We start from the raw sequence: 14,080 nt of genomic DNA, 5'->3' as shown, positions 1-14,080 counted from the left end.
TATAAGATTCAACCAATTTTATTAGGTCCCCTTGGTTGTCCACATGAATTTATATAAATAATCAAGTACAACTTTTTTTTTTTAAACCTTCACGTGGTTGTCTTTGTACTTTAAAGCTAGGATAATATTACATGTTAAGATTAAGAAGCAATGTTTCAACAATAACAACTGGTTCCAACGAGCCAACTAAGGACAAGCATAATAATCTTTAAAAATGAATTGTTTTTTAAGCAAAAAAAATGAATTAATTTAAAAACAAGCAAATGATATTTTATTTTCTATTAATTAAAATACATTAAGATTTAAATCTTTAAGTTGAAGAATAAATATATTCTTATTTACATTAGAGATGCATTTACTTTAAAATCATTTTTTCCCTAATGATAAAACTTAGGTTTAATTATTCATCGTTATGTTTAGGTTTCTATACCTGAAAACTAAATTGTTTTAATCTTTAAACATTTTTAATCCGCCAAAAATTTTAACATTTGATTTGACAGAGGCAAAGCAACATTATTTATTAAGATTAAATTTCTTAATCCTCAATTCACTGTTTATCAACATTATTTGATTTCACTGTTTATCAAGGAGGCTTACTTAGTTGAACAGGTATGTTGAGTCTTATAAATTTTATATACCGTGTTTAATTCTTACTAAAAAAAGCAGATAAGTTTTTACTCGTTCTTCTTGTTAGTCCTTCGTATTAAATAATTTGTAAGTAACTAACTCAATTTTGTAAAACACCTCGACTGTTCTTCCTTCCAGAATCTAATGCTGAAATCAAGGACAAAAGGTAAGAAAACATGGATACATAACAAACGGGGTTTACCAAGCGATAAATAATGGTTGATTGTGGAATATAATAATAATAATTAATATAGACACAGATAGTGGATTTAATATTCATTATGATGTCTTTAATTTTGATTTACTGTGTTGACACTTTTTTTCCACACATGCTATTGATTTACCTTGTTGTAATGTGAGTATCCTATTGCATTTCCAGCTGATTATGTTATTTCAGTCACGGGGTGAAGGAATGCGCACAAAGTCTTCTTTCGCAAAGCAATGCATTTGCTCACTTTTAGATAAATTTAAGAATAGCGTTTCACTTTCATTTCTTCTTTTCTTCCAGAAAATTTCTTTTAAGTTTGAGGTCGCATTCGTGATTTGGCTCTTTTCTACAGACATTTTATTTCTTTACAGACAATTTCTTCAAGTTTGAACTCGCATTCGTGATTTGGCTCTTTTCTACAGACATTTTATTTCTTGACAGCGCATTACTTACTCTTTAATTAGGGACAGATCCAGGTGTTCAAGAAAAATTTTGTACTATAGCAATTACAGTTTAGATTGTCAAGGAACAAGTTGATTTTTAAAGTCAATTTTCAGTAATAAAGTTTATTAGCAAGATTAAGTTCTTATGTATAGATAAGTTTTATAGACCTTCTTGTATTAGGAAAACTTTTGATTTTCTCTAGCTGCGGGGTATGTCCCGTTTACTTTTGTATCATTTTGGGTTTAATATAATTTACATTTTTCCCAAAAAAAAGAATAGCCTTTCATAAAAAAGATAAATTTAAGAATGGATTATAATGAATTTATATTTACTCCTATTATTAAATAATAAAATACAATCCAATTAAAGAGAGAGAAAAAAAACACGATATTTATTAAATAAATACCTCCCATAATTGGTTGTAAGATTTATTGATTATATTTATTTAAAACTTTATTTTTTTAAAACATAATCATATCTTGTTACTCAACGATAAGAGGGATGAAAAAAGAATCTTCCAACAGAGGAATTATCAGCAAGACAGCAAGTTACTAGGACCCCATGCCCAAAAAGCAGAAAACCAAGACAATGAAAGATCAACCTCTTTCTTTCTTTCCTTTATCCAAGGCATAAAAGGTGGAGAGTCAAGAGTTACTTTGACTAACAGCTACAAAAAAACTAAAAAGTGAACCATTGAGTTCGAATCTGTAGAAATTTTAAATTTGTCAATATAGCAATTGTGGAAGAATTTAAGGGTACTGATTACAGAAAGCCATTTCATACGTACTATGATCAATAGATAATACTAATATAGTTTTATATACTGACCATAGTGTGAATTACAAGCAAGCTATTATATAGTCTAAGAAGTCAAAAGGATAAAGTGTGATGCCGGGAAAACAAGCGAGATTTTATTGCAGACATTGGGATAATATGATGTTCTTGTTCACTTAATAAAGCTTCAATCATGGAAGTTCATGCTTTTCATAAAGCATGTTATTATCTATCATCTACTAGATGTTGCTCCAAATTTAAAATTAAATTTAGGATGATGACCACAGCTATCTTCGTCTAGAAGCCTCCTTCATGAATCCATTTTAACAGTAGATTTAATGAACTATAAAAGCAGTGTCACTGCCACTTCCATTAAAACCATACTTCTAGATAGAATGGCTGCTCCTACTCCAGTAGCTATAGGCACAAGGGGCACAATTGGGTCTCTTGTAAGGAAGGAAATCGAATACTTCTCCAAGTTTGAGTTAGGGAGCTCACAAAGGCCTCAGCCACACTTTGTGAACATGGTTTCTCGCAGAGGCTATTCCACTTCCAGGCCCAGTTTCTGGGTCTTGCTAATGACAGGGAAGAGGAGGAAGCGAAGGGGTAACAATGTGTTTCTTCCAAAAATGTGTTCTGTTGCTGAAGTGGTAGAAAGCAATAAGTGGAACAGGGTTCCTGGTTACAGCTACAGGATCCTCAAGGATGATATCAACAACTTTCAGCTCTGAGTGACCACAGTTTCTTGAATTAGTCTGAGCTTGTATCTTGAGTGATCACAAAAAAACTTGAAGCATGTTCATGTTATTTTTCCCTATGTGTTGCCAAATAAGGAAATTTTTTATTTTTTATATTTTCATTTTTGGGGTTCATGTTGATTTCAAGTTCTCTGTATTTCTGATGCATTTGGTAATTCTTTGTGCTGTCCTGCCTTTTGTTGCTTTCAGATGTAAGTAAATTCAGTGTTCTATCGCTTGCATAAGCAGATTTGACCCAATGCAGCTCATTGGTGGAAGCAAATATGTATGGTGCGGCCAAGAAGATTAAGGATCAGATAGTAAATGAATGTCAAACATATAGATCTGTAACCCTTTTGTATTTCTGAACAAAAGGTTCAAGCACAAGGGTTCGTTTGTATTTATCAACATATTTGTAATTGTGCCTACATGGCTACATTAATATTTCGGACTTGGGCATGAGGTTCTTATGAATGAAACAAAATAGAAACACAAAGTGCATATAAAAGTAAAACAAACGGATGAATTAAGGATTTCATTGTGTGTACTTTAAACCCGAGTGAATCTGAGTCACCCTTGTTGAGATATGAACTACCTGTTTAAGAATAACGTCCACATAGGTCAATGATTTGTTGGCTCGATTTGACTTGTCCCGTTAATTCTTTTTAGCATTAATTTATATGTTCTTTTCTTAGAAAAATATCAGGCCAGCTGAGTCTGATAATTTTTTAATTAGAATTTCACTGGCCCACTTTACCTATCAAACTGGGCCAATATTTCGGCTTCAAATTAAAGATCCTAGTACGACTTAGTCATTGAGTCAATTGATCTAACCCAATGAATATTGCATCAGATTAATTTTGACAATTTCATGTTCAATCAAAATTATCGAACACTTACTCCTTTTAAGTTATTTGCTTCAGAAATCGTTGACTATTCTATCAAAATGATTAAGATAAAGATCAAACATTGATGACCTAGTAGGTCTTTTAGTGTACCTTAGTTTAAGGATACAATCAAGTAATATCATGTTTGGATTAGCAGTGCGATGATACAAAATCTATTATTTTTTCACTATGAAAAGAAAGTAACACATAGTTGCGTTTGATTTATCATAGTTTCACTACAGTTTTTAGCTTCTGCCACGAATTCACCACGTGCCCAAACACTATAAAATGATTATTACAACCAATGTATTGCATAATTACCTTAGGGTCAAGAAAGTTTGTGGACTTTTGATCTAATGACACAAATAAAAGAGATTTTAGATCTATCTCACACGTGAATAAGTTGCATTGAGCACCACCTTTTTACATGTGAAAAAGATGTGTTGTTGCTTTAAGAAAAGATTGTTAAAGAACACATTTCAAAAATAGGAATTATACATTTATACTCCTTTATTACACCATGTAATGTATGAGAGTTAGAATTGATAAAATTTCGACCAGCCGATTCTATGAAGCTATTTGATCCGATATCATTATTTTTTATTTATTAAAATGTATATAAATTTAAGTTAAAAAAATAGATGAATTTAACCTGATTCTCACCTCAACAACCGCATTCCCATGGTCCCCATTTGACAAGAAATTGCTCTTCCTCTCTCGGCCCCCATGGAAACTGTCTCAGTCTGCCACCCCTCTCTATTCGCACGGAAACGCCGTCGTGTTCCAACTAGCACTAGTTGCTGCAGCTCTTCTTCAACCAGAGTTTGGAACCCCGGAAACTCAATCATATGTTACTTATTTGAGGTAATCTTGCAAGAATTCTTTGTTTCCCTTCTAGCAAGTCTTCTCAGATGTGAACTTGAACCATTTTTTGGTGCAGCTACTTAGTGGCTTCAACAACAGTAGCATCGACTGCAGCATATGGAACACAATATTTTAGGAGGCTTTGTTTTCAAATCATTGCCTTCTGACATAAGCATTAGTAATTCAAATGTTTTCAAGTAGTGACTGACAAATGTTAGATTATTTTTTCCTGAAATTCTGTGTCAGAACGCGCCTTTCTCTTTCATGTCATTTGAATTTATTTGATCAAGTCACACAAAACCCAAATAATAACCTGAACATAGATTGTTATAGCACTATAGTGCTATATTGTAACAATTTGAAAAGCTTTGACAAAGTCATACGTTACCAAATCTGATAAGCTACTTCAAACGAAGAATGGAATTATTTTCGTAATGAAATCTATAGAAAGAGAAATGTGTTTAAAATGATAAAAGAATGTTATTATCTTTATAATAAAAACTATAAAGAGAAAATAAATATTGTCAAAAATAGGAAAGAGATTAATGACAGTTAAATATCATTTTGTTTACAGCCAGATGCGCAAATACAAATAATTACCTCATTTTCAAAAGATTAATGACATTTAAATATCATTTTGTTTATGTTAAAAAAACAAAAAGTATCATTTTATTTAATCGTCAATTTATCTTCTCTTTCATTTCTCTTCTATCTTGTTTTTCTTTAATCTCTCTTTTCTTTTCATCATATCTTCTATCATGGGTATCGCTTTATTTTTTTATCTTTTTCTTTTCTTTTTTATCTCTCTTTTCCATCTCAATTCCCCTAACTCTCAAATTTGATATTATCTTTTTATAAACACTGACTTGGACATCAGAATATGTATAAGTATACCACCAAAGCAAAGATACTATCTGTTTGTCGAAAAAAAGCAAGGATACTATCTGATTATCCGTCCCTCTTATACCTATGTTGAAAACAAGTTACATTATAATTCAATACTAGAGGCAATAATTATTATATTATACTTTTTTTTTCTACTTCACAACACGATAATACCCTTGTGAAAACATATGGTTTATGATGATATAATACAACGAGACACTTAATAATCTTCCCATGAAACATTAATCAATGTGCCATAAATAAAATGAACTAGCATTTGTGTACGTATTTCATGAATTTTTGTGGATGAAGTTCTCACGTAATATATAAAGACATTTGTCAATTAACTTTTGAGTTGAAACTCAACATATCACTTCATATTTAGGAATCTAAAATGCAAAGATAGAGGGGTAATGCGATGGATGGATTTGGGGCCGTGGGTTGATGCTGCGTTCAAGGGTTATTATTTTTGCAGAACAAGACCAAAAAAAATGGTTAGGACCCTCACAGGATTTGAACCCGACGTGAATCGAACACGCAACCTTCTGATCTGGAGTCAGACGCGCTACCATTGCGCCACGGATCCTTGTTATCAACTATCGATATTAATTTATATTTAGCACTAAAGAATAAACGATCCACAAATCTATGAGGTGAGCTATGTGATATTCTCTTTACATAAAGATAAAATTTAATCTATAAAAAAAGGACAAATTTACACAGTATCTTAATTTTTAAATTTATTTTATGAATATTAAATATTGAGGTGAAATTCTAAGTTTCGACCACTACTCGTTCATTGAAAGTGTAGATTATCTATTGTTATATTATAAATTTGACTTTTTATTTTTCAAATATTGTTATATTGATTTAATCAATTCCAAATTATTTGATTGTTAATATTTAAAATTTCTGTGATTTAAATTTTGACATTTCATATCGAATTATTGATCTACTTTATTTTATAATTTATTACTTAATTTCAAAAAAATTTAAAGCTTTTTATCTCTTCAATTTAATTGTATATAATAAAATAAATCTTATGTTTTCTAAGACACATAATTTCATCATTATTGACAATAATGATTATATATATTACGTAAATTTAAAAATATGTATAGAAAACTTGCTAGTTATGTGAAAATTGCTATTACCAACTCTCTTTTTTCTTCATTAATGTAAATTTGGCTAAGATATGTTAGTCTCATACTTTTCGAAAATTAAAGGCTAATTCCTTAAAATATTAAAATTCGTTTAAGATACTTTCTCTTTTAATAGATGTTCTTGTCTTGACCTTGGAAAATTGGGATGATGAGTTGCTGGAAAGGTTTTTCAAATTGATATCGACTCGTCTTTTTTTTCCTTTCAGTGTAAACTGGCATCGTGGGAAAGCTCATGGTTATATATTATGGTGTCGACTTTAATTATCCTTTTTCATTATTATATATCTTGGACTATCTTAATTTGATCAATTATATGCGTGTTTGGTGTTTCATTTGACAACCATAGATTCGCCTCAAAACAGAAGTAGCTAGTTTTAGCTTCTGCGTTATTTTAATTTTAAATTATATGCAACTTTTGGTAACTCGTACATTTTTTTAAAAATTATTAGTTTTACAAATACAAATTATTTCAACGGAAATATAGAACTGTCTTCTTTTATTAAAATATCACTATTAAAGATTTGAAATATAATTTTTTCTATCAGCATTTGAAATATAATTGTGAATTAATTAAGATTTTAAATAAGATATTAATAAAAGAGTTTTTTTTATAAAAATAAATAATATTTTCTTAAATTCTAAAATAACAAGTATTTAAAACAAATCAAAAGTCTTAGAGTGAAAAATAATTTGGTAGAAAAATATTAAAATAATAATTATATGTAGATATTAAATATTTTTTTTATCATTCTAAGGGGATTAATAAACGTTTTATTTAATATAATAAAATTAAATTCATTAATTAAGGAAACGAAAATTTATATGTTCAAATATTTACTTAAAGAATATAGCTACTTTATTAAAATATGTTATAATACTCAATAAAAAAAATCTCTATTTTAATAAAGTAAATTTATTCACTTGTGCCCAAAATCATATATAGACATCACTTGGCGCGGTTAATTTTAACAACTAAAGTTCTTTCGGCTCCTACTTCCCGTTTGTCATCACTTGTGTACAAAAAAAAAAAAAAAAACTGTTTTCATCAACGTCGCAACACGCCATCGTTATCTCTTTAATTCTTTATAAATAACTTTTTTAAGTTATAAAAGGAAATCATTCTATCTTTAAAAAAAATAATTTTTGGTAGTGCGATGGGGTTAGTTGTTTTATGGTAAGCTTTTTATATACAAAATTGACTGTAAAAGGAATCTAACATATATTATCTAAATTAACTAGACTTGAAATCTAATGATGGAATCACAACATGACATATTGTGTCTGGTATTATCTCTCTCTTGAGAGTTGAGAGCATGGAGATTGGTCCTCTCTTCCCCAACTTAGCGTGGTGGCAGCAAGTCAACGCCTCTACTTGCTGCCAGGACGCTGTTTTCTACTTCCTATGCGCTGCTTATGCTCTTGTCTCTTCCACCGCTTTGGTACATACATCTCCTTCTTTATTAACTACTCATTCATTTTTGTCTTTTTTATTATTCTGCTCTGTAGATTCAATTGGTTAGAATTCAAGTTAGAGTACCTGAGTATGGTTGGACTACTCAGAAGATTTTTCATCTCATGAACTTCATTGTCAACGGAGGTTAGCTCTCAATTCTTCCTCATTTCAGGTTCTTTCTGTGTTTCTTTCGCCCATTTTTTTTTATTTTTTATTTTTATATTCCAGTGCGTGCAGTGGTGTTTGGATTGCACAAGCTAGTTTTTCTTTTGCATCCTAAGGTTGGTTAGTTTTGTACCTTTGTTGTGTTGTATTTGCCTAATGATTGTAAGGTTGGTATGCTCACATAGATAGAGTGGCTTCTTGTTTGATTAGGTGTTGATTTCGGTGCTATTAGATCTTCCAGGACTACTTTTTTTCTCAACATATACACTTCTTGTCCTTTTCTGGGTAGAAATTTATCACCAGGCAAGTCACTTCTCTTTATTCTTTTCAAATCATTTTATCGAATGAAATAGAACCACCTCACAGTAAATAAACAACAACAAAAAAATAACAATAAAAGAATTATCTGTCTTCTCATGATCATAGAAATTCTTTTGTAAAAGAGGGAAATTCTAATTTTATTCCAATGACTGAACAGGCAAGGGGTTTACCAACTGATAAGCTCAAGATAGTCTATATTTCAGTAAATGCTGCCATGTATCTTATCCAGGTATCTATCTTATTTTCTGGTCTGCACTATTATGGTATGATGGTATTTCCTTAGTGCTCATCAGTCATCCTCTGCAATATAGTTGCGCTTCACTGTTTTTTCTTCCTGCATGTTCCATATTTTTTTCATGGAAAAGTGCTCTTTATTTTGGTTTTTAGTGTCGCATGATGTTAGCCAGACACCATCATGCCACAGATTCTCATTTTATTACCTGCTATAGCATCAACATTTGAACGCCCAACTCCACCCATTTTGCTGAAACAGAATAGTAGTGGTCACTTTCTTTGTATGAGAAAAAAGAACGACCGTTTTGGGTTGAGAGTTTGGTTTCTGAAATATCATGGCATATGAATTTTCCGGAGACTTGTATGTGTCGATTGTTAACCAAATGTTCAAACATAACTTATTTGATTAGGAAATTATTGACTTTTAGAAAGACAATCATTTTTGTGTATTCATTATGGTTTACTACGTCTAGTTTATGCACTATGCTTGTTGTGCAAAGCATAAATGTTTAAGAAAAACAAGAACACTTCTTTGATAGTTGATGTCAATAATCATAATACTGAAGCACCACTTTGGATTTAGGTTTGTATTTGGATATACCTCTGGATAGATGACAACAATGTTGTGCAGTTCATTGGAGAGATATTTATTGCAGGTTAGCTGTCTAATCAAAGGTTGATTATGTTAATATGTTTCACACTGACATGTGAGCTCCAGAATGTGTTTTTCCACCTTAGAAAAATGCATTGCAATATGCGTAGACATTTTTTAAAAATGTTTTTCCTCCCTTTTTTCTTCAGTTGTGTCGTTTATGGCTGCACTAGGCTTCTTGATATACGGAGGAAGGTGAGGCTTCTGCATTTTGTCTGTTGTCTATGAAATAATACCTCTGAGGTCTCCTGTTTCATTCACTCACTGGTAATTCATGGTTGTTATGGGTGAACTTTTTGATTTCCCTGTGGTAAATGTTTTTAGATTATTTTTCATGCTGAGACGCTTCCCAATTGAATCTAAAGGAAGAAGGAAGAAACTCAATGAGGTATGAGCATTTTCTTTTAAGTGTCTATTTGATAGTCTTATTAGTATGTCATTGTGCAAGTCATGTCGTGCCACTACACTACTGAAAATCTCATTGAGACACAGTTTACTTCCCTCACTTCCTTTTATGAAAAAAGGGTATTATTCATAATGTATTCAGGTCCCCCGGGATATTTTAGTATATTACCAAGCCGGTAGTTCAGCAGCAAATGTTTGTCCGCTCTGCCGTCTCTTCATTTCTATTCTTTTTAATACGTAGATCCTCCAAACATACACGCAAGATATAAAGGTTTTGGCTGGGCATGGGAGAGTGTTTGCATGAGTTAGTTATTTAACCTAATACTTTTATAGGAGAAAAGGATTTTCTTGAACTTGCAACAGCTAAAAATCAGTAAGGAAACAGAGCTATTAAATTTTCTGAAGTGTTTGGATGTACAGGGAGATCATTGGCTAAATTTTCCAATGTCACGAGTTCCTTTGTTCCCTTCATTCATGGTCATATTTAAAGGATGAATCATGGGAACTCTTGTACCTCCTTTATTGATTTTTCTATCTCGTGCCTAGCTTTTCCTCTATAAAATTCAAATTGTGCTCTGCTACCAAAAAACTTCAAGCAAATGCTGGAAAGGAATTAATTGTACATTGTATCTTCATGCAATTATTTGTGTTACAGATGTAATCAGTTTTAACTAGATTGCTTTTTCTATTTTTTAATCACAAAAAATCAATATACTTTCCATTTTAGGCGTGGGCATTTTTATTTATATGTTACATTTCTATAGTCGTTGGTCTATAATAGTACCTATTTTAAACAATAAGGTCAAGTTCTGTGTGTATCCTTTGAATTAGAGTTAATTTTCATCATTTTGTGAACTGAGAAGAAGCCCTTCTTGCTTTCTTCTGTTATATTCCAAAAGTATAACAAGATGAAATTGAAAAAGAATTGCTTATATCAATATTACTTGTATTTATGTAACAAGGGCTGGGTATTGCAGGTTGGATCGGTCACAACCATCTGTTTCACCTGTTTTCTGATAAGATGCATTATGGTAACTTCTGCCTTTATTATTATAGTTATCTTTTTAATGTTCAATTAAACATTTTCATAAGCTTGTCTATGTAAATATGTCATGTAAAATCTCAATCCGTGTCTGCTTGTACTCTGCACATTATCATGCTTTGTTACACCGTTAATATGATAGTCTTCTCCCCTCTGCTTGAACCATTAATAAGGGAGGTTACCATCAGCAGACATGCAACAGAATGTGAACATTTCTATTTACTTTTAGTGCAGCAATAGACATTTGATATGTGTGTCATATTTGGGTTTCTTAATACATTTAAATATAAGGGTTTACTGTGTACTAATGTTGTTTAGTTTTTTCATATACTTCATACTAAATACCTTTTGCTGTATAATTCATGGAAATGCAATTTTTTCTTTTGTCAATAACAATTGAAAATGTGAATTATGTGTGGACTTTGGAGATATGTGGGAGTATAATGGAAATCAATTTGTTCACAAGACTTCAAATATGACATTAATTTGTTGGATATGAGAATCTTATAACGTGGGCTTAGTGCAATACTGTTAGACATGCTCATAAACAATTTTAGTTTAAAAGAAGTAAGTGGGAGTGGATGGAATCAGGGAAATTGAAAGAGCATGTAGAACACTTTAGTGGTCAGCATGATAAGAGTGATCAAATGCAAAGTATGTCCTATGTGGAGACGAGTTTTAGGGAAAAAGGAAGGCAGAGATTTTAAGTCTTTGATGTGAGAACTAAAGCTGTAGAGTTAGATGATGGTTTTTATGGTAATATTCATCAAGCAGAATACCTTCTTTCTTAATCACATTTTGATGTGCATGCAGGGTTTTCTGTCTGCATTTGATTCAGATGCATCTCTTAATGTTTTGGATCATCCTATTTTGGACTTGATTTATTACATGGTATGATGCTTTAGTATTCCTTTTTGTTTTTTGATTTGTCACTTTCTTAGCATTTGGAATTTACTTTTCACTTTTCAAAATACAGCTGGTTGAGGTCCTACCTTCAGCTTTAGTCCTCTACATCCTGCGCAAATTGCCCCCAAAGAGAATATCAGCCCAATATCATCCCATCCGTTAACTGCTGTTCATATTGGATCCTAATTTATTAATTTATCTGCCCATTGTTTATTATTTCAATGGTTCTTGGTTAGATGGATACTTTTAAGCTCATCAGGAAAAACAGATAAAGAAAAAGGATGCAGATAAAGACTCATGGCAGCAGTTCTTATGTGAGTGATACTCAGCAGTTGCTACCTAGGAAGGAAATTTTGGATTCAGGTTTTGTACGGTATACATGCAATGACAAGCCTCAAGAACTTGAGTTATTCTCTGCAGTTTGGATGATGTAGTGTTTCGGGCACAAGCTTGTCAATGACGCATCTACTTCAACATTTTATTTTATACAAAGTTGAGTGTCTCTTAATCTTAAATATTCTGAATTTGTTTATTAGTTAGAAATACTTCAATTTGAACAAAATGAACATTGTCTCTTGAATTATATGAAGGGTCTCGCTTGGAATCTTTTTGAGTTCTTGATTTTATGCGGCAAAAATAAAAACTAAAATGATGTGCTTTAGGGGCAAGGGAAAAAAAGGAAAAGTTTTTAAATATAAATTACTTTATTTTTTAAAATTTAAATATAGTGATTATATAATTTTTTTATATTGTTATCTAATCATAAATTTATTAAAATATGTCAATTTTTTCTTCTCTTTATTATTATTTTTTGTTTCTTTCATTCTAATATTTTCTTTTCGTGTCTCAATTTTCATCTCCCTCTTCTATTCTTTCTTTCTTTTTCTCTCTCCCATCCCTCTTTCCTTGTCTTTGGTTTGGTTGTATTCAAATTAAAAAAAAAAAGAACAAATTTTCAAAATTTTGTATGAATTTCATACTTTACTACGTTATTTTAATTTATTTTTTTTTTTCAATTCTATTGTCTTTCATTCCATTTCACAAAATCAAACTCATCCTTAGTGCTCAAAATTTGAAATTTAAAAAGATCCCACTCAAGTGAAAGAAATCAGGAGAGAAAGAGAGATGAAAGAATAAAGTATAGAAATAAAGAGGGAAGAGGAAGAAAAAAACTTAAAAATTTCATTTGAATTATTGAAAGGTGGACACCATGTGATGAGACAACAACGACACCACTTAACACTGAACATTTTTAACAATGTTAAGAGACCAACATCTTTCAAGGACAATCGTGAAATTTTAGTTTCAAAAAAATAAAAAATATTTAATTTAGAGAATAACGTGAAGCTGCTATAAACATCCAGGACTAAAGTGGTGATTTAACATTTAAAATATTATCCTTATTTTGATAATTTTGTTTTGCGTGAATTTTTCTTTTGTTGGTAGCTTTTGCTAGACGCAGGCTAACGTGAGAAAGTAATATTGTCTGTTAGATTTATGAGTTTTCTAAATCATTAGTTGAGAGTTTTTGCTTTTCTGATTTTTTTTTCCTAAGTTTCCTAAGGTTCATAAGGGGTGGTCTACCCAGCTATATAAGCTGCTATGAAGATGGCTCTGATACCATATTAAATTTTATAGTGCAGCCAAGGCATCCGAAAGGTCCCCTTAAAAACCGGTTCATAAGGGGTGGTCTACCCAGCTATATAAGTACTTATCATGTTCATGAATTATCCGATGTGGGACTATTCTTAACAATTAGTACCCAGCAAAGTTGGTGTCTTTGGCGCATGAATTGAAAGGGAAAAACTCCCTTTTCTTCTGGGCATGTTTCTTCTTCTTCTTGGTCCTCGCATTTTTTGTTGAACCTTTTTTTTCCGTCAAAATCGAAATCGTGTTCTTTGCACTGATCGAGCAGCGATTCTATTTCAAATTTTGCTGACTGAAAATCTTGTTTCTAAGTAAAAAAAAAAAAAAAGGTGTAAACAAAGCTTATTGTATAAGCAGCTAGGTGGACGACCAACAAGAAACCGAAGGGACTTGCTAGATGGAGAAGAACAAACAGAAAATGCAGCGTTAGATGGGGTCCAGGGTAATGGACAAACATATGAGAATCTGAGCATAATTTTCTGCATTGATATTGTGTTCCTTCCTCGTTTCCAATTTATAATATTCAAATTTAAAATAATATTTATTTTATTTTATAACATTTTTTATTAATTATTTTTATCCTAAAAATATCACCTCATTAAAAGAAAATATATATATATTAACAAACTTACAAAAGAAAAAAATATAATGATAATAATAGTTTAA

At 31.2% G+C, this 14,080-nt stretch overlaps 2 protein-coding genes and 1 non-coding gene across 4 annotated transcripts; 2 read left to right on the top strand and 1 right to left on the bottom strand.

Moving 5' to 3' along the window:
• Window positions 1-2,435: 2,435 nt before the first annotated feature.
• On the top strand, window positions 2,436-3,172 carry LOC100500278 (uncharacterized). Its single transcript, NM_001248796.2, has one exon. The coding sequence runs from the start codon at window positions 2,449-2,451 to the stop codon at window positions 2,782-2,784; it is 336 nt and encodes a 111-aa protein (NP_001235725.1). The 5' UTR covers window positions 2,436-2,448; the 3' UTR covers window positions 2,785-3,172.
• A 2,768-nt stretch (window positions 3,173-5,940) lies between these two features.
• On the bottom strand, window positions 5,941-6,012 carry TRNAW-CCA (transfer RNA tryptophan (anticodon CCA)). The gene has a single exon. It is a non-coding gene; the product is annotated as a tRNA-Trp (tRNA).
• Window positions 6,013-7,737: 1,725 nt separating this feature from the next.
• Window positions 7,738-12,371, top strand: LOC100814973 (tobamovirus multiplication protein 1). 2 transcript variants are annotated; one of them, XM_014770094.3, is made up of 11 exons: window positions 7,738-7,763; window positions 8,096-8,186; window positions 8,271-8,323; window positions 8,418-8,510; window positions 8,686-8,757; window positions 9,346-9,418; window positions 9,564-9,609; window positions 9,739-9,802; window positions 10,797-10,850; window positions 11,675-11,752; window positions 11,838-12,371. In XM_014770094.3, the coding sequence occupies exons 1-11, from the start codon at window positions 7,761-7,763 to the stop codon at window positions 11,928-11,930; spliced, it is 720 nt and encodes a 239-aa protein (XP_014625580.1). In that variant the 5' UTR covers window positions 7,738-7,760; the 3' UTR covers window positions 11,931-12,371. The 2 variants fall into 2 exon arrangements, with proteins under 2 accessions (XP_014625580.1, XP_003549930.1); XM_003549882.5 differs by lacking the exon at window positions 7,738-7,763 and adding an exon at window positions 7,809-8,028.
• Window positions 12,372-14,080: the final 1,709 nt, after the last annotated feature.

This window comes from Glycine max, chromosome 17 (assembly GCF_000004515.6).
Source record: "Glycine max cultivar Williams 82 chromosome 17, Glycine_max_v4.0, whole genome shotgun sequence".
In the NCBI taxonomy this organism is placed as follows: Eukaryota; Viridiplantae; Streptophyta; class Magnoliopsida; order Fabales; family Fabaceae; genus Glycine; species Glycine max.
This window is presented reverse-complemented; position numbering and strand designations above follow the sequence as displayed.